General features: G+C 39.0%; 2 protein-coding genes across 3 annotated transcripts in view; both read right to left on the minus strand.

The window, feature by feature from the left end:
- The window catches only part of ankrd6b (ankyrin repeat domain 6b), a 40,241-nt gene extending 24,548 nt beyond the window's left edge, over window positions 1-15,693 (minus strand). Inside the window, exons 1-3 of one of the 2 annotated variants that reach the window (XM_007570603.2) lie at window positions 15,585-15,693; window positions 9,220-9,544; window positions 2,999-3,097 (exon numbers count right to left, since the gene is read on the minus strand). In XM_007570603.2, coding sequence (XP_007570665.1) covers window positions 2,999-3,097; window positions 9,220-9,345 — 225 coding nt within the window. In that variant the 5' untranslated portion in view covers window positions 9,346-9,544; window positions 15,585-15,693. Of the gene's footprint in view, window positions 1-2,525; window positions 2,884-2,998; window positions 3,098-9,219; window positions 9,545-15,584 lie in introns of those variants that run through there. The other variant, XM_007570602.2, reaches the window with a different exon arrangement.
- Window positions 15,694-19,823: 4,130 nt separating this feature from the next.
- LOC103150848 (gamma-aminobutyric acid receptor subunit rho-2) overlaps window positions 19,824-25,469 on the minus strand; it is a 34,581-nt gene continuing 28,935 nt past the window's right edge. Inside the window, exons 5-10 of the mRNA XM_007570604.2 lie at window positions 23,009-23,232; window positions 22,850-22,932; window positions 21,979-22,119; window positions 21,299-21,451; window positions 20,264-20,472; window positions 19,824-20,174 (exon numbers count right to left, since the gene is read on the minus strand). Of these exons, the coding sequence (XP_007570666.1) occupies window positions 19,860-20,174; window positions 20,264-20,472; window positions 21,299-21,451; window positions 21,979-22,119; window positions 22,850-22,932; window positions 23,009-23,232 (1,125 nt within the window). The 3' untranslated portion in view covers window positions 19,824-19,859. The remainder of the gene's footprint in view (window positions 20,175-20,263; window positions 20,473-21,298; window positions 21,452-21,978; window positions 22,120-22,849; window positions 22,933-23,008; window positions 23,233-25,469) is intronic.

A 25,469-nucleotide genomic window follows, 5' to 3' on the forward strand; every position in this document is an offset into this window, starting at 1 on the left:
TGGTAATTCAGCACTTTGAACTACTGGTAATAATTACCAATTAAAAAGGCAATTGAATGTGTTTGTTCCAAGTTCATTTGTTGTTTTGGAAAAACATTGTCACCATGATCAACTTTAGTTTGAATATAACTGCACAAGCAGTCACATCCAGTTAACTCTTGTGGTAGAAAATGTTATTATAAAGTAACATCTGCTGCATGTTATATTATGTGCTTGTGAACTCTCGCCAAATGAACCTGTTTGGGTTACACACACAAGGTTGGATGTTGTTTTCCTACAGCTGCATGGGAGCCAGACCATCTCTCCCTTGTTTTGGATCCCTTGTCCTTGGTGTAAAACCCATGTGTTGACTGTGACTGGCAGAGCTTTCATTCAGAGCTGCTTCATAATTGATTGTCTTACAAACTCTCTGTATTGTGCTCAATATACACATAAACTTGACTGATTGATTCCATCTAACAGTGCTTGGTAATTTACACAGCACTCTTTATGTTGGTTCAAACCCCAACAGAAAACTCTAGGAACAGAAAAAGAAAAGATAGATAGATAGATAGATAGATGTTCTATCTATCTATCTATCTATCTATCTATCTATCTATCTATCTATCTATCTATCTATCTATCTATCTATCTATCTATCTATCTATACATACATACATACATACATACATACATACACACACACACACACACACACACACACACACACACACACACACACACACACACACATATATATATATATGTCCTTGGTGTATCTAGATAGATAGATAGATAGATAGATAGACAGACAGACAGACAGACAGACAGACAGACAGAGAGAGGAGGCTAAGCGAATTGCTAGCAAGAAAAATGTTTCATGAGGCCAAACGACAACAACAGAAATCTGGGTGGAAAGGGAAAAAGAAAGGATTTGGCTATTACGGAGATTCTGTGGACCTTGGAGAAATCCAACATAGCTCTCCTTTGTTCGCTCTGTATTTCTGTTGATCAACTGATCAACAGAAATACAGACTTTTTTTTAATAGACTTTTAACTAAAAGTCTATTAAAAAGATGCAAAATGTTAAAAATTACATGCATCTATAATACACGTCATGCCTGAAGAGCAGGCTTAAAGGTAGTTCCTTTCAGTTCTGCAATGAACATGAAACCACAAGCTCCCACTTCAAGGATTGCTTTGTTCTTTGGCATCATACGAGGTAATCCACCGAGATCCCACACCGAGTGAACTTCTAGCACATGGAGCTATGACTTTCAGCCTTCATCTGCTCTATGTCATCATCCTCATCCATGCTGCCTATGTGCCTTCATTGCTATAAATGTGAGTATTGTTGTTGCACTCTACTGACCAACAGACTTGTCAGATGAAACAGACTGTGGAAGATGATGTGTTCCACCCCTTAGAGTTCACACAGCTTATGGTCCATTACTTCTTCCCAAAGAGTATCAGGGACAGATTGATGTGTGATGATCAAAACCCATATTCCATGTCGGGACCTTTCAGTTGACTGCATGGTGTAATAAACACATCCTTATCAGGTAATGTAATGTAATTTTCAAGGGGCTGGTATTAAAAACAGACACTGTCCGATGCTAAAGCACAGTGCTTCTTGTTTCCTGGTAGCTCTTTGTCTCTTTAAAAAAAACAAATAAGCATAATAACATTATGCAATGCTTTCCTATAAATTAAGACATTCCAACAATTAGGACTTTACTTTTTTCCGTTGTGTAGCTCCTTCATAAGCTGCATGCCAACTTTTGAACAAACGTGATTACAGAAGAACAGAATTACTTTTAAAAGTCCGGTTTATGTTGTCTCATGTCTCTTTAAAGAATTGCAGTTACAAGAAGAGAACATCATTAAATTATAAAGAACAGCCAATGTGAACTGATGTGGTTTTGTACATTGTGGCGTGGTCTGCAGGGAAATGCATGTTTCAGAACAAACTCAAATGTTGAGGCACAGCTCAGTATAAGGTTTAGCATTACTGATTATAAATAATGTGACATTGCAAACACAGGAATGCATGTATGTGTAACAGTCTGATTCTACTGTAAGCACACATACAGACAATTGACCATATTCTGCTTCCCTAACTTTAAGCTCTTTAGTTACAAAACAGCCTTACTCAGTGAAAAAATGACACAAATAGCAATACTCCACAAGAATATGCCCCTTTGAACATAATTATGCCCAATATTGGATTGTAGAGTTCCAGGAAAAAGATTCAGCTTACATCTTTACTTAACCATAACGGGAATGGCTGCGTGCAAGCAGATTAGCAGTGACGGACGCTGAGCAGGTCAAATATGACATAAAAGCACAGAGAAAAAGATCAACGCACATGACTTCTCTGAGAAAAAAGGAGAAATGGGAGGGGAAAGCTGAGAAAAATGTCATTCCAACCTGACTTTAGCTGAACCAGACACAGGTCCAGTAGTGAAGGATTGGAGGTTGTTAAGGGAAGGTTGGTTGAAGGGGCACAGAGTTCCACCAGCTCATTAAAATTAGGTTTGGCTAACCTCCTTCACTCTTTCTGATGCGTCAGTGTCTCTCCCAATTTTTCTCCACTGTCTTCTTCCCTGATCCTCCTCCTTTTCCTCTTCCTCCTGTTTTAGTCTGCAAGTCCTGCTCCCCCAAGTCCTGGAGGACAAACTGCATCCAGTTGCAGGGCTCACTGACCACAGTGAATTCACTTGACAACGCCAAGGATCTGGCTTATCACTGTCTGTGTGGAAAATGGACGTGCATCCTGTAGGCTCTCCCACAAGTGGGCACTCCAGAGGGTCCCATTCAAGGCTACCGAAGGCCATTAGTCTACAGTTATTAATGTGTTCAAATTAACTTACAGTTGAAATGGTTTTTCCAACTTAAAAGGATCTGAAAGCAAAAAAAGAAGCAGCTGCTCATAACCATCATCAGTTAGGAATGGAAGTGGCTGATTACAATAAATAACAAATAGCTATGGCCAATATGGCTGACTCAATCCACTTACATCATCTTGAATGTCCAGATCGCATCCAGCTTTCAGCAGGATCCGCACAACCTCAAGGTGACCTTTGTGGGCAGCCAGGTGAAGGGGGCTTCTGCCGTACTGTGGACACAAAAGCATGCATGATGCTGTAGGTAGAGGACATCACATCTACATCTACACTGAAGGGTTGAATCCCACACACAGTTCACAGTGTTGGATGGTTCTAAATGTCAAAATCGCTGTAAAATGAGCTGTGGTAGCACAAGGCAAGACAATCTGTCACCCACCGTAATGCACCACATCACTGAATCCATGGAAAACAAACAAATACTTAATCTAAGCTCTAGGAGAAGGGGGGGATCTGCACAGCTGTTTATGTGAGCCAAACAGAGAATACAAAGTGATATGAGCATCCTGCTGGAGACGAGTCTGTGGACAGCCACCCAAACCAAAATAGTCAAATGTTGTTTTACTTATACTTACGTTTTCCTTTTGAAAACTAGATGAAATTTGAATAAAAATTCATTTAGAAGGTAAGCTATGACAAAAAGACTTATATTTTTGTCATAGTTATGATTTTCTGAACTTCTGTCAAACATTAAAACTCCTACCTGCTCCTTGGACCTCACCCCTTCCACTCTCATAAAATGCTGTCTACCAACCATCTTCTCCCTCATCACAAAGATTATTAACTCCTCCCTCACCTCTGCTTTTGTCCCACAGTCTCTCAAACCAGCTGCCATCACCTACTTTCTGAAGAAACCTGGTCTTGACCCTGATAATCTTGCAAAAGTCTGACCCATCTTCAACCTCCCCTTCCTGTCCAAAATCCTTGAGCGTGCCATAGCTGCCCTTCTTAAACCTATCTCAACTCCAACTGTCTATTTGCACCATCTCTGTCTGGCTTCGGCCCCAAACACAGTACAGTCTCCTTAAGTGATCTCCTTCTCTCATCAGACTACAGCCACTGCAATATCCTCTCATAAAGTGAGAAAAAAAAAAACTGTTTTCACAGCAAGATAATAGTTCCGACAAGGCCTGTTAGGCCTGTCAAGACAACAAACTTTGCTGGATAATAAAATTTCCCAGAATTTATTGCAATAAACGATAATATTGTTGTTTTGAGACTATTTTCAAGTAAGATAATAGCAATAATGGCAACAAACTTTAAATTCTAATGAACATTTGAATACTTGAACTGGAAGACATTTGAAACATCCAAAATAAATAAAGAAAACAAAAGAAACTATACATAAAATGAATTATGAAGTCTGTGAGAAAACAATATTATCTTTCAAAAAAGGTATAGTTGAGATTGAAGATGTTTACCATTCAGTTTTTGGTAAAAAGAGAGAGAAAAGAGGAAAAATGATAAATCAAGCAAATTGATAAATCAAGCAAATTGATAAATCAAGTAAATGAAAATTATAGAGTTTTTTTTTTTTCTTTTACCATGCAATTAATTCATTTACTGTTTATTGTGACAGGCCTAGTTCCAAACTTCAAACAACTCCATTTAGGTAATGATTACTATGAATCTGTAATTATTATGACTACACACAATTTAATTACACATCTTCCCACACACAAAGAGGTTTGTGTGTGGGATTAAACACCAGACACCTTGCCAGGTTGAGGTCTGCTGTGTTTGGGTGTGGCATAGATCCACATTCATCAGCCTGCAGATTGGGTTACACTGGACCTCGCTGGAACGAAGCCGCTGACAGAGCTACAGCAGGCCTCGGGCCAGCAGCAGGCCTCCGCCTCACACCTCTGCTTCAGGCTGGCCTGTTGGATTCTAACATCCACACTCACACATCATTTAAGTGATGTGGATCACTTAAATGATCCACATCATAGTTGGATGATGTGCTATGTGCCTACATAACTTGCTGGTACATAACCTGTCAGCAAATTATGTGTTCCTGGACGGAGATGCTTTGAGACCACCAAATCTGACACAGAGCTAGAGTTTCCATAATCAACAAGCGTAGTGTGTCAGGTTTTTGTAACATGATCATTTGGAGGATCTTCTCCAGAATGCTTTTCTTGGTGTACCTGGATGTTAGAGGACTTTTGGGGCCATATTTTCTGTCTATTAGCAACTTGCTAAGTCTGCATGTTCTCTCTTTGAAATACACACTCATTCATAGAATTACATGAACTCATTTTAAGGAAAACCATAGTTGGTTTTCCTCAACTGAGTGATTCCAAAACTGCTTCGTCTACTTCATCTGGGATATTAAATACCTTTAAAAAATGCCTATGCAGTATATCTACAATCCCAGCATATTCAGCTGTTTTATGTGAAAATATGTAGTTTTCTTTCTGCTATATGACATAACAAGTAAATTCACTTCAGACTCTCAAGATGGATCATTGGGACTTTCCACCATACTGGTCCCTGTGCCTAACTGGGGCTTAATATTTGTAGTTTTCTTTCAGTCTAAACCTGTTCACCATAGCAGCCTTGCTAATATCTATCCCAGCATTCTTTTTTCCTGGACAGAGCAATGCTTATGAAACTCTGCCCTCTTTAGCCTGGATTAAGCTTATGATGGCCTTCTGCCAAAATGCCTAAATACAGCTGGTCAAAATACATCCATCAGAGCAAAGCAACAAATGTAACATTGCTGTAGTTCTTATGTATAATCACATGAACACACAATCAACATGGTCTGAAACAGTAATTTCAACAGTCTTTCTGCTCTCTTTTTTCAGATGGCTGGTTTTATTCCAATAGGACTAATATGAAACAGTTCCCTCATACTAAAAAATATAAAACTAACACCATAAAAGCCCATTTGGGAAACATATTTTATCATTAATATAATTTAACAAGCAAACATGTGACAGTTTAACCCTTTTCTTTTGAGCTTACTATTTGATACTTAATGCTAGACAGAAAAAGCTTAAATAGACATTTGAAAGAGAATCATCATGTCGTGGCATCAGACTTACACAGCACTTTTCAGACCTTCAAAGATGTTTCACATGAAATCAGTCATTCCTATTCACACACACATTCACATCTAATCACTTCTCATCTATCTGACCTAAAGCGTCTCAGTTCTGTCTCTGGAAACAAATGATCACTGTGGTGTCCCATCAAGGTCTGGCACAGCAAAGAGAAACAAGGAATGGAGCAAGGCATTGTGGGACCCACATGCAGCTCAGAGGGTTAGTGGTATTCAGTTATTTAAAATGTATTTTTGATATGTAGAAAATAAGACTGGTCACAGTTAGGCCTGTCACGATAACAAATTTTGCTGAGCGATTAATTGTCTAAAAATTTATTGTGATAAACGATAATATTGTTTCAAGACCTTTTGACACTGATTTAATGGAAATGACTAATAATGCACGCTATTTACACTTTATTTTACACTTTATTTTCAAAAGAACACATAACACTGGAACTGATAAACTAAAACAAAACAACCAAAAACAAAAATAAAATGGATTCTCAGTCTCCATTAACAAAAAACGTACTTGAATAAAAAGTAAACAACTATTAAGAAAATAAATTAAGAATATGCTAGTTTTAAAACTTAACATGTCTTGATTGAAATAGCCTAATTATAGTTTTCAGATTTATAACTTATTCTGCCCTATTGACCTTTATTTTATCTGTAGTTGCAGCAGATTGTTTGCTAAGATCTTTTTGAAAGTGCCTTTTGTCTGTCTGGGAAACAATCAGGAGAAGTTCCAGCTTTTCACACTGATCTGTGAAAAGCCATAAAACAGCAGGAGTCCAGGCCAGTACAGGAGAGTCTCTGCTTCCACTCTGTTTAGACAAAGGGGACAAATGGCCTTTGATATTGGAAACAAATTGCAGGGAGTTTCTAACTTTAGAGAGGGTCAGAGACAGCGCCTGGTTGGATGAGCAAAGATACCTTATTTGAATAAATTAAAAGACAAGAATACACCTTTACTATAAAAATTTGTGCAGGTGAGGAACAAATTAGATTTGCTCATGCAATTCTTTGCTTTTCTTTCTTTCTTTCTTTCCTTCTTCTTTCCATTTGTCTTAGGCAAATGAATGTATGTCTCTGTTGTTCTGCAGTTTCTGTTGTAATTTCATACGTTGTCTTCTATTGGATTAAACTCTGCAATTCTGTGACGTCAACACTCATTGTTGTTTTCTGTGTGGCTACACGCGGTCCGCCGGGAGAACCCGGGATCCGTAAGAAGATTGAGCCAGAGATATTTCCCAAAAAGCTTAAAATCTTCTTCAACACAACATAAAGCCAAAGTGGAAATAAATACTGCATTCAACCAAAACAGTGCAGATTATGAAGTCTGTATATTGCTCTTCAGTAATCACTAGGTTTAAATAGAGAAGATGGGCACATCTGACTACCTAATGCAGTAGTTCACACTACACGATTTTTTGCCCCTATTTTCCCCTCAAGATAATCTTAGATCGTTGGCCGTTCTAAGATTGTCGCTGGTGATTTCGTAACCAATCATCCTGCAGTGTGATGTAGATCGTCGTGGCCTCTCTGATCTAAATCAGGGGTTTTCCCCAACTGGGAGCTTAACGCTGAATGTGACAGGTAGCCAATCAGAAAGCGTGGATTCACCTCCATGCTTTCTGAGGGGAAATTATGGAGGGGAATCCCAAACAGCTGACACGGCGCAACCCGATGTCCAGCGGACATCGGAGATGATATGTGGAAACAACATTAATATTTATTTAACATTTCGTGCAAAGAATATAGAAATAACAAGGGGAGGAGTTGAAGCCAAATTGCTACCGTAGTTGATAAACCCGGTATGTTTTCAGCTGTTCTTCGTTAACGTGACATAAATAGGTTAGAATGATTTTCATTCAGTCAAGACTTTACGCTGACTAGTCAGCCAACATGCCTAGGTGGGACCCATGTGGGGGAAAGGAGGGCTGATATATGGGTTCCATATGGGTTTGTCCGCGGGTTCCACAATGGCCCCACATGGGTTTGCCCATGTAGGGCTACAGCCCACATGGGCTCTACATGGGCCCTAAGTGGACAAACCCATGTGGGCCACCACCATATAGGCCCCATGCAGGGCCCATGTGGGCTCTGGCCCTACATGGGCAAACCCATGTGGGGCCATCGTGGAACCCGCGGACAAACCCATATGGGACCCATATAGTCTGCCCTCCTTTTCCCCACATGGGGCCCACCTAGGCATGCTGGCAGGGGCTAGCCACATGCATCACAGGTAGATTCTAATAAAGCATTGATTAATGCCTGATATTAAAATTAGTTAACTGGACTTGTAGCCATTATTTTGGGCTACAAGTCCAAAATAATGGCTCTGTGGCTGGACACCACACAGCACGATCGAACCCGATCGAACCGTTATACCTAGGATTTCTGTCGGCTAATGTGTGGTCTCTCAGGTTTTGAAAATGGGCCGACAACTCGTGTCGGGTGCACTGGACATTACACTAAGGAAATAGGAAGGGAAGGTCAGTGGAGAACACCAGAGTTGAGCCTTTTTTTATTCAGTGTCATCAAGAGAAAGAAAAAAAAGTCAGGAAGAGACGACAAAGCCGATAATTAAAATGAGGTCGATAGGTTTAATTTATCGTGCGATTAATTGATTTATCGTTGATCGCTACAGGCCTAGTCACAGTATAACTTTCCTTCCACGAAAACTTCTAGAACATTTTTTCTTGTTGAGACAGTGAATACATTCAGGTTCTTTATACACCGAGCCCCCAACTTGTGAATATTTTGAGGAAATAAGTTGTGAACTCCCCAGCTAACCCTGCAGTGGCAGCTCTGTGGCTCAGTGAGAGGCAGCTTTGGCAACTCCCTGATGCCCAACCAGCCTGCACCTGAAACCAGGAACCGCTCAACTGCTAGTTAGGTGAAGCTGTGCAACACATTTAAGCTTAAGTACTGTTAATGAAACTACTTCCTGTTGACATAAACAGGTTCATCTGCTGGTGCTCTTATAGCGGGTTCTGTGCAATCGAAAACTGCAATTATGCAATTATAAATAGAATTGGACAGACTTGAAGAAGGACTTTAAACAAAGCCATCAAAATGTAAGAAACATTTTTTAGTAACTACTCAAATCTGACAAACATGTTTGGACTCGTTGATCTGAGCTGTTGAGCAGATCTGCCTAACCAACGAGATGACACTCTGTTTTCACTGGTAATGAGGCAAAGACTAAAGAAAATGAAAACAAACAACACCTGTGTATTACATATTCTCAAAGCTCACTCTCAATGAAAATCTCACCTTGGTGACGGCTACTTTTGCACCTTTGTTGATAAGCTGGACCACATTGTCAGCTTGTCCCTTGTGTGAAGCTATGAGGAGGCGCTCGGAAAGTGCGAGGACCTCAGCTGCATCCTGCTGGCTCATGAAGCAGGGCGAGTGATGTGGCTGTCTTTGAACACAGAGTTCCAGATGCTGAGAAATGTTGAGAAGGTGAAGCTGTTTGGTAATCTAGTTAATCCACAGGGCTGCAGCATGGTTTGCTGGGGGCTGCCAGTGTCACTGATTTCCTGTTGCTAGAAGTCACCCACTCGGCCAGGACAGCATGCCATCATACACCTATAGTCTGGGAAACCCAGATAAAGAAAAAAAAATACACAAAAATCAGTGTGTTGCTCTACTCACATCAGCTTCAACAGGAAAACAGAGAGGGCTGACACGTCTCCTGTCCAGTTAGTAAAACCTATCTGCAGTCCTTCAGGGATCATGTGAGACAGACCAACATAAAGAGCAACATAGAGGGGGCAGATTTGTTGATCAGAACCAGAGCAGCTCATACAGTGATAAAAACACTAAATCATATTGAAATGTAGATATTTTTAACAATAAAAAGGAGAGTTTGGAAATTTTCTAAAATCTCAAACTTGATATTTTAAGTCAAGTATTTGAAGTTACCAAGTTTGAGACTTCAGAACATTTCCAAAATCTGATTGGATCTTTGGGATTTATACACATGAGCAATGAGCCCCTAACAGGTTAACTCTTTTGGGATGAAACCTCAAGTCTCTGTCTGGATATATTTGCTTATTTTAATTGTAAAAAGTTCTTTATATGTCCTGTGAGTAGATATTTTTACCAATTTCTCCGCAACAACTGAAACTTTCAACATCTAGCAGTTATTTAGAATTTACAGTCTATGAAGAGTGTTTCATTCAAGGATTCAAGGATTTTTTATTGTCATACCACCTTGCTTGTTTGCAGTATGAAATTCAGACTCAGAAATACAAGTGTGTATTTCACCCTGTTATGTTCCTAACCTATTTGTGTGTTTGTGTAACCTAACCCTAGTGTATGTAAGCCTACACTTAGAATGTGAATTTAAATTTATGTATATCTACATGACTTTTATTTAAACCAAAATTGGACAAACAGAAAGGAAGAACAGAACAAGGCATGCCTAACAAAATTTAGAGTTGCAGAAGAAACATGAGAGGGGAAGAAAGAAGGAAAAAGTATCTGATGAAGACACGTGTTCACAGGGGGCAACAGGACAAAACGAAATGACACAAATACAAATTAACAAAACGAAGGGAAAATATAAAAAGAAGACAAACCGCATTCAATAGACATTACATACTGTTATTACATACTCTTTATGTGTGTATGGTTTCATTCTTACTGTATCAAACTGCTTATAAAGTCTTACTAGCTACTTGATCCTAACTTAACATTAGTTGTTGACATTAGTAAAGTGCAGCCAAGTTGCAGCTAATGCAACCCTGCAGCTCCAGCAAAAAAAGATGAAGTGCATTCAGCCCAACAATTGTCAAGTTAATTCGAGAAGAACTGAGTAATAACGAAGAAGAAAACAAACATTTTAACCCTTATTTCTGAGAAGGGAAATTACAAATGCAATTATGAAATACTGGTCATCTCTAGATCATATAGCCGCAATGGAAAACGGGAAACAGTGCGCTGCCTTCTGATAGCTACATTTTGGGCCTCTGTCTTCCAGATACCTTACAAAGTCATGCACACAAGTTTATAAATCAGAAACAGGAGCAGAGGGACAGTGTACATTTCCATAAGTCTGTGATGAATTTCATCCAAATTTCAGCATATACATTTTATTCCAGAAAGCCGGGCAGTGACTGGCATTCAGCAGCAGGACTGAACCACACTCCCATGGCCCTGCAGGGCAAAATCCAGACAAAATGGATTATCTTTAAGATGCTTTCTGATGAATGCAAAAAAATAAAGAATCCACTATGAATCAATTCATGTAACGTTTATTTGCACTGTGATGTGATTTTATACATAATACATCATGTGTGCATTATGGGTTATATCCCAGATGGATACAGAGAAAAGGGATCTAATGATATGCATCTTTAAAATCTAAAAAAATAGCATATAATTGTGTCTGTCATGTCAGTTCACCTTGTATCTGTGCGGTTTTGATGTTTGGGTCAGACTGATATATGAGTAGGCCTGTCACAATAACAAATTTTACTGGACAATAAATTGTCCCAGAGCTTATTGCAATAAATGATGCTATTGTTGTTTTGAGAACATTTTTAAGTAATATGATATTAACAATGGCATAAAAATGCAGAGAACACATCCTCAATGATCAATAAACTTTCAATTCTAATGAACATTTAAACACAGGCACTAGAAGACATTTGGAATATCCAAAATAAATATAGAAAACAACAGAAACAACAATTAAAATGAATTGTCCAAAACTGTCCTTCAAAAAACAGGGCTTGAGGCTAATGCACCAGATTGAAGATTTAAAGATGACATCACAATCTATGGGTTTCAGCTGGTCCTAAACATGTTCTAACTCTTCTGTAGTTCACCTACAAACTCCAATCAACACACCGAACAAAAAAGGATACAAATAAAGAGTCCTTAAATCTCAGTTTCTCTAAATTCTTCTACAAACAACAGAGTCTGGCGAGATTTAAAACATAACCTTTTACAAAATATTCAAAATAAACAAAACAAACTGAGAATCAAATGAAGGCTCTAACAGGACCCTGTCTTTTGGCTACCAGAGGTCAATTGTTTGTACGAAATAAGTTCCTTTGCACCATGGTTACACTTGAATGACACCCTCATACCAGTTAAAAACTGAATACAATTAAGTAAAGCAGGGAATTCTCTGGCTGACAGCATTCCACACAATTCTGCAGAGAATCCCCTCAGTCATACTTGCCTCACAAAGCAGGCGCAGCAGGGTCAGAGAGGCTCCTTACTTTGCAGCTAGGCAACGTGCTTTTGTGCAAACTTTCTGGAAGTCTGATCTCAGTTCAAAATAAGAAAGCCTTCCCTGTTCACATGGCTCAGGGAGGAGGCCTTGGTGAATACTTATTAACCTGTTCTCCCAAGAGCAATAACAATCTTTGCAATTACATAAAACAAATCTTTGGAAGAACCAAGTTATTAAACATTTTTCTCATATCAGCTGGACTAACACAACAATGTCCTTCTTGCTTTTTTATCACCCTTTGCTAAGAGGTCAGCCTGGGGTCAACAGCTTGGCTCCTCACTTTCACTGGAATGCACACAGCTCCTCAGTGATGTGTATCCCGAGTAGTTTTCTCATCACTCGTTGAACATGTCTTGCAGGTATCAGCTACTTCTGGAGATCTCAAATACGTCACCCCTTGGGGTCGCAAAACTATAGCCAATGATTTGGCAACCATCTTCAGTTTTGAGCTTAAATTGTTACTGTACTGTGGTATTTTAAAAGTCTGCATTTAATTTACTGAGAATGTTGTTTTGGTCTCACTATCCTGAAAAAATCCATCTTGAAAAGCATGCAGCGTGCAGTTTATATATTGATTTCAAATCAAAAGATAGGAAGGAATTTGTAGAATGAAAAAAGTCCAGATGGTTTAACAGGTGTTGAGAAACAGTGAATGATGCTTGGGGCCAACCACACCTAAAGAAAATGCTGCATTCAATATTTGGCAATGATTTGATTTGATGCTCAATTCACATCTAAAAACAACGGCCTACTGGAGCACTGACTGCAGCTTCAGAGCAGAAGTCTATTTGGATGCATAGCTGAAACCAGGAGTGGCGGCTTTGTGATGTGATGTGCTTCTTTCATAATTTCAGAATCATAATTTTCAGCCATTGTTTACGTTCAACTTTACCACCATTTGCCAACCAAATGTACTTCTTCTGGTGCAGAAAGATGATGCATGTCAGGGATGTAAAAGTCGGCTGTTCAGACGGCAGACGCTTTGAAAACTATTGGATACATGTCAGATTCAGCACTACATATGGAAATAAAAGGACCATAAAAGATCAGAAATTCATTTTTTATGTTTTTCTGCACTGTTCAGACCCAGTTAGCAAATCAGCAGTATCAAAGATTAATTCTAAAAAAAAAAAAAAAAAACTGTCGCTCATGGAGAAAAGTCATGATTGGCTTTTATTTTCTAAGGAGAACATGTTTCTATTGTTGTATTTTTAGTGAAAGAAAAGAAAGGCAATGGGCCCATGCCACAACCCTCACTTCACTCTAAAGAGGTGTGAATATTTCATTTGCATTTAAAACATCTTGCTTATTTACAAAATCTATTTTGCCTGACTTGCAATGGCAAACAGGATAAATCAACCAACGTAGCTTTAGTTTACATTTTTAAATAATTTCAGTTACATTTTAGATTCACTTTTACTGCTTGTATTTAGCTGTCTTTAACAATGATCTTTGACATTGATGTGTTTTAAACCTAAACGGGCCAGTCGGAGTCCTACATCGCCCTCCCCTGATCCAGACTGATATAATGAGGCTAATGCTCTGAACTCAGAGGGATCAGGTGTTCACTTATGACTCCTACATCCTGTCTCTTCTCCAGCTGGGAGAGCGAAGTGTCAGCTGTGGAGCAGAGCATCCTACAAAGACCCCCCTCACCACCCATCCACTTGAGTGAACATTATGCATGGAGTTTACTGGTTATAGCTAAGCATAAATAGTTAAGCAGAACTGAGATGATAGAGAGATGAAAGCCCCTTTTAATGCCAAAAAGTATTAAAAAGAAACTTTATGTCCAGCTTTTACAGCAGAAAGCAAGAAATAGACTTAGAATTACTGTAAAAATCTTTATGTATAAAAGATCATTTTAAAAACAGAGTAAGGCCATCCTTATATAATAGTCTGACCTCCTTATAAATCTAACAATCACCTCAAGTGTCTGGTTTCATAAATGTGTAAATGGGCCTTTGCCTGCACACTATGATGCAATTATACACTTGGTAACTTCTGCCTCTGTCAGCTCTGGTCTGTGCTAATCAGCTCCCCAGGGTCACACGCAGATGGACAGATGGACGTATCGCTGCTATTTCACTGCATTGAATTATTTCATTTCATACAGTCATGAAATTATATACACTAAGTGGGTAGCCATTTGATTTAAACATTCAGGACATAACTGAGTATTTTTTCTTCCTAAAAGCTTCTCATATTTTCATTTGGGGCCACAAAATAATCTGCTGTGCCTTTTTTATATTATCTATTTAACAACAAACGAAAGATGAAAGATTTTTATTGAATTGGAAAACAATAGAGTCATCTTAAAATAAAGAAATATAAGATAAAACTAAAATTTTAAAATGCTACACTAAATCATAAAATCATTCTACCTTCATCATCCTCCTGGTTTGCTCCAATATGCAGCTGATGGCCTCCTGGCTGCTCTTTGTAAGCACCCTGGACTGTGGTTCAGCTTGTTATCAACCAACATTAAATGCTGCAGAGCAGTGAAAACTCTAACATATGCATCATTAGGTTAACAAACACGGAAAATAATTTAAAAACAAACAAAAAAGTCTTATTCATGTGTAGCCTGAACCTTCATGCACTCTGCTGTTCCCAGATCATTTCTTCCTCTGCCTTCTGGGTGGAAGTTTGTGTTTTACTTACAGTTTATTGCTAGAACACATTAATCAACACTGCATAACCTCATAACTATGCATCTCATTACCGGGTGTCCTGACTGACCCCGTATTATCTGAATATTAAGGATAAACCTCAGGCAAAATTCTGACTTGCAGAGAAGTTTTCCGTTAATCCCGCTGTACCTTATCCAGGTGCTTCATTATTCAGAGCCTGTGGTCTAATTTGTGTCCAGCACGACAGTGATTGAGGGGTTTTGTGATTCTACATAATAACTCATCTGCCTCATAACATTATCTTGTGAGGTAACTCCCCGGAGGTCGGAATTCTGAGAACGTAATGTGAGCAGAGAGCGGATCTAAACAAGACTGCTTCAAGTCTCTTTCTTCACCCCGACAGGCTGCAGTTTGTTTCACTTTTCCCTGAACTGAAGCAGGCGGAGGGAAAGCAGCGAGCTGAGGCTCAGAGAGAGGGAAAAGCAGCTAACCCAGCCACAGCTACACTCTTATCTACATGGTCACCAAAGCTGCGGGCGTCACAAGTTTACGAGGCGATACAACAGAAACAAAACCCGAAAAGCATATTAGAAAATGTTACGTTTAATCTCGCGGAACACTTTGCTTCTACTTTAGCCCGACTGGCGTCGCAAATATTATTTTGAACAAAGGTTCCAACTGTGAATCACGGAGCTCCCTGTTCAGTCCAGCACTGCGAAAACACGCAAAACCAGAGAGTTAATCAGCAAACTCACCTCAGGACGAACAAACAGTGTCGAGGTTCGAACCGAGCTCCAGAATAAACTATTCCAGCTGCCCACAAGAGGAGGCTACCCGCTGTCTGCAGGAAATGAGTAAAAACCCACTCAGGTCCGTCCGCGCTTCTCCCGCCGCCCCCCTCAGTGTCCCAGTCCCATGTCAACAGCCGCGGCTGCTCGGAACGAGGAAACACTTCCTCCTTTCTACCAGGCAGATTCATTTTCAAATAGTTTTTCAATATAAATAAACAAATAAAAAAAAAATTGATAAAACAACCACGCAGATGTCAGTAGAGAATGTTTCTCATTCTTCTCATCTCTCCAGATAGTAAACCTCTCATCGGCAAAAGGCTACAGGCAAGCTTTCATTATAAAATATTAATAAGCGTTTCAGCACGAGCTGTAATAACACCAGCTTTATGTCTTTTATTAGTGACTAGAAAGATGAGTCACAAAGTTTAAAACCTTTTTCAATAATATTAATGCACATCAATATAAAGTGTCAGAATAAGACGAAATCAGAAGAGTCATAATTTCCAGACAGAACACTTAAACTGCTAATTTGTTGTTGCGCAATACTGCGCAATATGTTGTATAAATATGTTGAAAATCTGTTTATTCGTGGATTTAATTCAGTTCTTCTATTTTGCTCATAACTGCATTGTTTCTGCAGATGTGGCATCATTCAAGGGGAAACAAACCGTACATTTATTGCAGCCGTTGCCCCTGGCCACTCACACTGAGCTGAGGGTTTGTGGGAGGGTTCTTCCTGTAAAAGGGAAGTTTTCATTCTATTGTCATACATGCTGAGCATGAGGGTCTGCCTACAGCTAACTCCAGGCAGCATGTAGAGCCCACTACATCTACATGCTTGTCTAGGAGTGAATGCTGCACACCAGTGATTCAATGCAATCTGCTGGGTTTACAAATATGGAAAGCATTTTATCAGTGTGAATAATGAACTGAACTTGACTGCATTGTTTGATAAGTAGGATCAATTTGATATGAATAATTGGATTGATCTTTTGCTCCTCTTGTTTGTTCGCTTCTTTGTCTTCTTTCTTTCTTTCTTTCTTTCTTTCTTTCTTTCTTTCTTTCTTTCTTTCTTTCTTTCTTTCTTTCTTTCTTTCCTTCTTTCTTCATTTTTGAATGACATTCATGTAGCCATAAAAGACACTGGCGCTTTGCGACTGACTTTAGAGCAAACTGGCTGGTGTAGGCTTTCAACCTGAACATCCACAAATTGCCACAAGCAATTTGCCAGCTGATGCTTCCACCCTCAGTTAAATCATAGTAACGTTGCTGAGGTGAAATGTGCCTTTCTTTCTCAGCCGACCTTTGATGTTCAACGGTGGGTTTCTAAACAAAAGCAGAAAGAAAATCTTTCAGATTTTGAATGCTCAGATTCCAGAACAGAAATCTGACTCTGTATTACAGCATACCCCTTTTCTAGAGTTAAGCCTGAGGTAACATTCTGCTATTTTTTTTGTTGTTGTTGTTTTGCCATTGAGTGAGAGCAATGTGAACCTCTTTTGAACTGAACTCTGATGAGGACAGGAGCCATGTCCTACACATTTTGAATCTTGACTGGTCCTGCACTGTACTTAATAATACCCAGTCACTCTTCTTTCTATACCTTTTTCCTTCACTGACATCAGAAAGTGATTTAAATATGCAGAATAAGATCACAATGACTTAGTGTCTTTTTCATAATTTGATGTGACACATTTGATGGAAGTACCACAGCATAGCCAGCAGATGTCAGTAGAGTCCTGGCATTATTGTGAAAATTGAGATTTAAAACTTTATCAGTCTTATTGAAGTTGGTCAAACTGACAGATGTTGCTGAGTAGATGTAGAATCTGTTGAACTTGCAGCTCAGATGATGAAGTTGGCAGTCAGGGGAAAGCAATTCTCAGTTTCAGAGCTGAGAAAGGAAGAATAATGGTTAAAAACAAATGACTAGAAAACCTGAATCAAAATGTATGACATGATAACACATATTCTTACAAAACAATATCCTCATGAGAATGTAGATAAACGCCAGTGCTACCAACTACTCCACTGACAGAAAATGTTGAATGGAACATAAATTGCACTTGACAACACTGTTTTGTATAAAGTGAATTCAATTGAAACAGAATATAATAAACAGCAACAAAAGTGCCAAATAATAAAAATCTAACTGAAATCAGTCTGCTAGTGAGGCTCCACATTGCTTTGTTGGGACTGTATGTACACATAAACTTGAGGTTTCAGAGCATTCAGACTGAGAATCAAGCACAAAATCAAAGCTATGAAGCCTCAGGAGAAATCAGAGAGTAGAGCAGCAGGAGATCCTGATTTGCTCACGCTGTTCAAAGCACACTTCTTACATTTCTGTCAGCTCACATCCCCCTCTCCCATCAACTCCTGCTGATAACACAGTAAACTCTGGATTTAGTCCATAATTAACATTGTACTCTCTAAAATGAGCTCAGCCTTCTTCTTCTTGTGCCCGATTAGCTTTCCAATCATCAAAATGTTTTATACAAAATGTCAAAAGGTCTTATACTATCAGCTGGTTATGAAAAAGTCTTACAAAAACAGGCCTGCCTCTGTTATTCTCAACCTGAAGGTTGTGTTTTCACATACTGAGCTAAATTCACTTGCACAGATTCATGTGTCTTTATGGAGCTAAAGCTGTATCAATATTCACAAATACACAGAAGGACTGACGTGCACAGAACAAGATTCATATTTTTATTTTTGATGCAAACACAAATATATCTTGAATTACAAGCTGCTTCTGGCCTGTGGGCTTCGCTGAATTTATGTGTGAATTTTGAGACTCCCCTAACATGGCTCAATCCACAAATGTATTTTTTAACAGGGAATGGTCAGACAGCAACCAATCAGATATCTTCCTTGTTTCAGTCAATGATATGAATGGACCCCACATTGTGGTAACTGATGGATAAGCCAATCACATTTACCCATTGCAACAGCACTGAAGCCATGTTAAAGTACAATTTAGACCTCAGATTGGTTTCTGGCAGCGACAGAAGAGCGGTAAGTCAAATATTTATCTTAACATATTTAACTACTTGTCCTCTTGCTATGAGTATTACTGATAATCAATTTAATTAACATTAATAATGGGGGCAACTGGGTATGTCAGCAGCAGTGCAGTTGCTGTGCCACATTGTGATGTAGATGCAGAGAACGCTCTCCACCATACAGCAATAGAAGCTCCTCAGGACTGAACACCCAAGTCCAGCTTTCCACATCTCCTGAGGAAGTAGAGACACTAGAGACACCTCCTGACCAGATGGGAGGTGTTGCCAGTCCAGGTGAGGTCACTGGATATATGCACACCCTGGTACCTGTAGCTGGAGACCACCTTGACAGCTGTAGATCTGATGGCACGGGGTGGCATTAGGGGGCATTGCTCGACCACAGAGCCAGTCGCATTCGTATCTTCATTTAATACAGTAGAAACTCCCACACTTGTGCCTGTTGTCCCACACACTTTTTTTCAGCTGGCTTAATCCATTGCCAACATGTCATAACTTGTTGCAACAAGTTTCTTTCTGTTTGTTTCTGGTCAGGAAAGCCCACCATCCTGAGAAGCTCATGCCTGTTTTAACACTTGTGTGGCAGTGACACAAGTGTTTTTCTGGGAAAAAGGGTTCTCCTGCTACTGTTGTGCAGAGCTGTGCAGGTGTGTGTTAGAATCATGTCAGCAAACCAGCAAAAGGCAAAGAATTTGCACAGTTTTCCCCCCAAACTAACTGAGTGAATCGAATAATGTTGTTGGATGCAGGTATTGTTAGCTAACCAATGGCAATATAGCACATTAAGCTTGTTAACAAGAATAGGTCATTGATTTTGTTATTTATGTTCAAAAGTGGGTAGTACTGGTTACATTCACTTGAATAACTTTCTGGGAAAAAGGGTACTTATATGAGTAGTTGTTTATTTTGCATTAATAAACAAGTGTGTTTTTTTTACTTGAAAGGTTACATAAAGGTTTGTTTATGTATTTATATTAAAGTAAAAACTTGTTTTTTCTCCTCTCCCCCAAAATAAGACAATGTCCTGCTAAATCCCTCTGGAGCCAGGGCTGTATGGAAGGAGAAGCTCTCTCATCTCTAGATGTCATCCAGAGCAACAGCAGCATGTGAGCTACAAGTAGGTCTTCCCTCACCACCCGGAGATGAAGTACAGCTTTCCAAACTGAAGGAAACATTTTCCTTTTTTCTTTTGCAGCTTTATTTAAAATGCACACACTCAGCAGTACACACACCAGTAGATCAGGTTGAATAAGATGTAAGCGCCTGGGAAGATCATGCGGGAGTAAGTGTCAATGGTGTGGGTGTTCTGGATTATGCGGAAACTGCGAATGCCCTTCTTCTTAGTCTCTGTGGACTCATTGTCCAATGTGAGATGGACCACCATCTGCTCCTGTTTGTCGGATGGATCCTCTGCTGCCATAGAGGCTCTGGTGTACCCTGCCAGACTGTTTGCATCTGCCTCGCTGTACATTCCATCCAGCATCATGGTCTTGGTGTGAGGCATGCCACAAGTACAGGGCAACGTTTGGGACTGGGTGAAAGAAAGAAAGGAAGGAAGTCATGACTGAGTCTAGGAATTTTTTGGAACTGGTTGTTATTGATTTTGAAATCATATCATACCTGTTCCTTTAGTTTTTCTCTTAGCTTCCGGTCTTTACCATCCCTCACTGTGGTCAGATAGTTGACTGCTGCATATTCAAGCACAGAGAGGAATACAAAGACAAAACTAACCCAGAGGTAAATGTCGACAGCTTTGATGTAAGAGACCCTTGGCATGGAGGCGTTGACTCCAGTAATAATAGTAGACATAGTCAGCACTGTAGTTATACCTGAAGCACAGAAAATAGAACAACTCTGTTTGTATAGAGGTCAATGAGGGCTGCAGAGAAAACACAAGAGGTATCAAAGGATTGCATAGATTACTTAGTAACTTCCAGTCATGACAATAAGGAAATGTCACTTAACTCATGTAAAAAGAAAAATACAACCCATAATTTAAAACTACAGTACGTAACTTTTACAAAAATATATTGTTTACATATTTGTTAAAAGTGTCACCATGTCCTGACAGCATAATATGAGACAAATAATCTGTGAAAAGATTGATCTCCTCCACCTCCACTCCAATACGACAGATGTTTTCATGGTGTAGAAGATGAAGACTGCAAACAGTCAAACCTGTAACTGAGCTGCACGCAGCAATAAAACGTGAGCACAGACAGGTATGCACAGGTGGTGCTTCTGAGCTACAGCTAGACTTCAACTCCTTAAATGGGCTGTGAATGGAATATCAGCAAGCAACTGACACAGCAAGAAAGAAAGATAAGAAGAAAGACAGGAAGAAAGGAGGAAGGAAAAAAGATAGGAAGAGAGAAAAAAGAGAATGAATGAGAGAATGAAGCAAAGAAATAAATAAGCAATGTTGTTGAACTCAGGATCTCTGTCACAAAATGAAGACCAGTGTCCCATCAAATTTTATCTTGATTTTCCAGAGATTTTTTAAATTGCCGTTTAGTGAACTGCTCACAAGAACTGAACACGACCCAGATGTTAATTTTCTGTCCAATCTTAATATATTCTATGTCTCAGGATACATACAATGTCCTGTTGAGATGAACAAATTTCGATTTGAACCAGCACAAAGGTTTTCGTTACCTAAAGAGACCCTGGCAGGAACAGCCCTGCGGTCGATCCAGAAGGACACCCAGGACAACATGACCATCAGAGTGGCAGGAAAGTATGTCTGCAGCAGGAAGAAGAAGATGTGCCGTCGTAGGGTGAAGTTGATGTACAGCCGGTTGTACCAGCCTGAAAAACAGGAAACGATGCAACCCAGTTGTTTGGTGAATGTTCTGATGAACAACCCCAGACCATGTTTCTGCCACCACCATGTCTCACTGTGGTTTTGCTGTTCTTTTGGTGATGCTCAGTATTTTCTAGGTCACAAATAACTTTTAAAATTGGGATCCAAAAGTTTCAGTTTGGTTCTTTCAGATCATAAACTCTCCCACTCCAGCAACAGTTGATTTATACTACCAGCTCCTTATCATCTACTCTGCATGCATCTTTGCAAAAGTAAATATATTAATAATATTTTCTTGTGTATTATTATATACACAAAAATGTGTATATTAATAATGTACACACTTATTATTACATAAATCTAATTTATGTCAAATTAGATTTGTCATAAAGTCCAAATACAGTATGAAGATTCAAAAGCACAATCGCTCAAAACCCTATTAATATTTTTCAGCTTATAACATTGTACATCATAAATGCTTTTACAATTTACACCAGACAGATTTACTCGGTAATTATACACACAAAAATACCTGTGCTGCTGTAGAAAGCCAGTCTGGAGGTGGTGTGAAACTTCTGGATGAGAAACTGAGATAAAGAGATCCTGTCATCTGTACTTAGGGATTCATCCCCACTTTTCCAGTAAAGCATCAGGTCTTCATCAGTGTAAGCGTCTGAGGGACAGAAAGCACAACCAGAGCAAGGAGATACTTTGGTTGGATCAGATGCTTTTAGCGGTTAACATATTTATTGAAGGTTTTCATTACAAACATACAAACATATCAGAGTTACCAACGAGGTGACTTCTATAGCAAATACTTATTTGTTAAAATTATCACTATGTCATGACAGCATAACATGAGACAAAATAAATCAAGCTTAACTGCTTTAATTGAGCTTTAACTGAGTTGTTCCTATCTCCTTCTTTGTCAGTGCCTTTGAAAGCTCCATTTCCTATCAAATGTTCTAAAGGGCTCAATGCTGAATCAGCAACACGTGTGTTAGTGTACTGCACTAAATTGAAGATATGATTTGATTTAAAGAAATGCTCATAGGTTTCAGTGGAAATTTAATAGAGAAGTACCTTATGATTATATTAAATAGTAGCATAAATGTGACGAGGTAGGGAAGGAACTTTAGAAGAGGAACAAAGGATTTCGATGTGAAATGCCTTTACAGTGAATCAATCAGAGCAACAGAAAAGGATGTCAGCAAAGTGACTGAAAAAGCACTGGATCTTTAAGGAGTTCTACAGAAATGGCGGAATTACATTCTGCCATCTTTAAACTGCTGTTTCCACTTAGTGAGGTTGGTTCATAAGCTTTTGCCAGAATGTCCATAGCCACTTGTAAAAAGAAGCACAGTGAGACAAAAAGCTGTAAACTCAGTGTTTGTGAAACTCACAGCTCTCCAGCTCCAGAGTGCATGTCTGTGAGTCCAGAGGGAAACGACTGAAATCCATGTTGCAAGCAGCAGTAACTGTTACCCTGAGGGATAAAGAAAGGACAGTGTAAAGCCCAGCAGCGCAGGAGCCTGCAGCTTGGATTTAGTTGGGTTCCTCACCTCAGGCTGTACAGAACATGGCCATCTGGAAAGACCCTCAGCATGATATTGTCGGTGGTGGTGTCATGGATGAAGGACCTCTTAGAATGGACGAAGAACACATCAGGGACCCAGATTTTTTTCACTAGGCGCCCATCAAAAGTCATGCTCTTATTTGTGGCGCTTGGAAAAGCCAACCTTTCGTCCTTCCAGTAGTGCCTTAGATACAGAGTCATGGTGAAGTCCTAAGGGAGGGGGATTGACGGTGGGCGGCATAAACAGATTCAGGATTAAGTGTCAGTAGAGGGACTACTTGCTTGCTTTCTCTAGTGTATTAAATTCCTCCAGGATTACAGCAGTCTGACCCATGCCAGCTGGATTATTGGTTATGTCGGGACCAAATGCACATACTCTACAGACGTGTGAAACATATGTTCACTAAATCATCTAACTGGCCATGGCTTCCATTGATCCAAGCTGATTGGAGTGCTGTTGCCTCACATTACCCTGCTACTTTACATCTGAAGGATGCTCTGCTGCAGCGCTGCAGCAGAGCCCTGTTCTCCTCACGCCCTGTTTGCCCTGTTCTCCTCACGCCATTATATAAGACCAGATCACTTAGAAATAATAGCTATGACAACACATTGTACTATTGGCATACACCAGAAGAGAACCTTTAATGTTGCATAAGAGGAGAAATTGGACATTTCTCAAATAAATATGACAGCAAAGAAATATTCTTTATTGTCCTTCACTGAGGTAATTCAGCTGCTTCAGCACCAAAGTGGCAGAAACACAAAACCTAACAGACACATAATGATAGAAATATTGTCTAGATAGACAATTTCTGACATAACTGTACATGTTTGGTTCTGAAGAATTCCATCAAATGCGAATATTTAAAGTCTTTAATGCTTCTTATGTTATGTATTGTAATTATTACTAACTGGAATATTATTTATTACTTATGATTTGTCCAATCATGCCCCCACTGTGCTGCTTTCACAGAAATAATTGGTCTAGTGTTCTGCTTTTATTGACTTAAAGAAGAGAAATAATAATTGTAATTATTCCAAAATATTTAAAATCAAAATCAGAATATATTTTTTTAATTTAAAGCAGAGTGTGAAGTAAACTCTCTGTGAAAATGTTAGAATGATTTCTTTGTCGTAGGAAGACAAGCAAGACTGTTTTTATCTCCTAAAATATGTGTCAATTTACTCTCACTGTTTATTTTAAATTATATGTTTGGCAGAGAAAAAGAAGTTTGTGGAAACAACCAACACATAAGACGGATATTATTTTTAATTCAATGTTCAATACATGAATTGATTGACTTACAAAAAGTACATAGTTATTTGCTGTATGTGTGTCTTAAATATCTGCATAGTGCAGTCATATTCCATAAATTATACAGCTAAAAAGTTTGTTTATTTCACTAACTGAGTTCACCAAGTGAAACTTAAAGATGGTCAGAAGGTACTTTTAATCTGACAAACGAGACAAACAGCAGATCCTGTTTTACAGAACACGACTGTACAGATATCAGGGGTTTTATTGTCACGCTGTGATTGTATAGTTAGTTGAGAGTGTCAATTATGCCCACTGACGTTTTGCCTTGTGTTTATAATGTTGAATTATTACAAATAAGTTACAAAATGAAAAAAAGTTTTCAAGTTAATGTGTAGCTGGTGATTTAAAAAAATGGACAGAAGCCTGGCAGAAGACATTCTGCTTTTCAAAACTTTGGCTGCTGAAAAGAGAGCAACAACATGACCTGAAAATCACATTTCACTCCACTGGCTCCAGTTGCTGAACTACAATTCTTTGTTCGACAGTAAAGAACATTTTTGTGTAAGATGCCAGGTCAGTTTCAGATTATTTTGAATGATGTGAATGCAAGTTAATAAGAAGGATGAAAAATTGGACAAATCAGCAGATGGTCAAAAAAACAGCAAATGATTATGACTCAGAACTCTGCACACTCCAACATTCTGATTTAATGTCATTACCAGCAGCTATAGGCTGGAATCATTCATGTTCTTCCTTCTGTTCCAAAACAACTAAATCCACAACCTTGGGATCCAAATTAAACATAATCCTCATGCGCCCTTGCAAACATGAGATTATACAACATAATTTCCGTCCAATCTATAAACAGAGCAGAAGGCTGATTTAATTACATCAGTCAAACCTGTTTAATTTATTCTGATGATCAACAAAAGAGGTGTTTCCTGAAAAAGAGCTTGAATTTTACTTGAATTATCATAACTTAACTCAGTAGAGGATTGCTCTGTCACTGTCAGCTTCATAGTTCAATTTAACTAAACTAGAAATTATTCTGAGCTGCATGTAGTTGCTCATCAGAATCAATAAAATATCTTTAGTTGAACTGAATTGAATTTTGTGCTGGAGTTAAAATTCTGCGCTGTAAAAAAAAAACGGCCTCAATTTACGGTAAAAAACTGCAGCTGAGTTGCCA

Source organism: Poecilia formosa, unplaced genomic scaffold (genome assembly GCF_000485575.1).
Source record: "Poecilia formosa unplaced genomic scaffold, Poecilia_formosa-5.1.2 Scaffold264, whole genome shotgun sequence".
Classification (NCBI taxonomy): Eukaryota; Metazoa; Chordata; class Actinopteri; order Cyprinodontiformes; family Poeciliidae; genus Poecilia; species Poecilia formosa.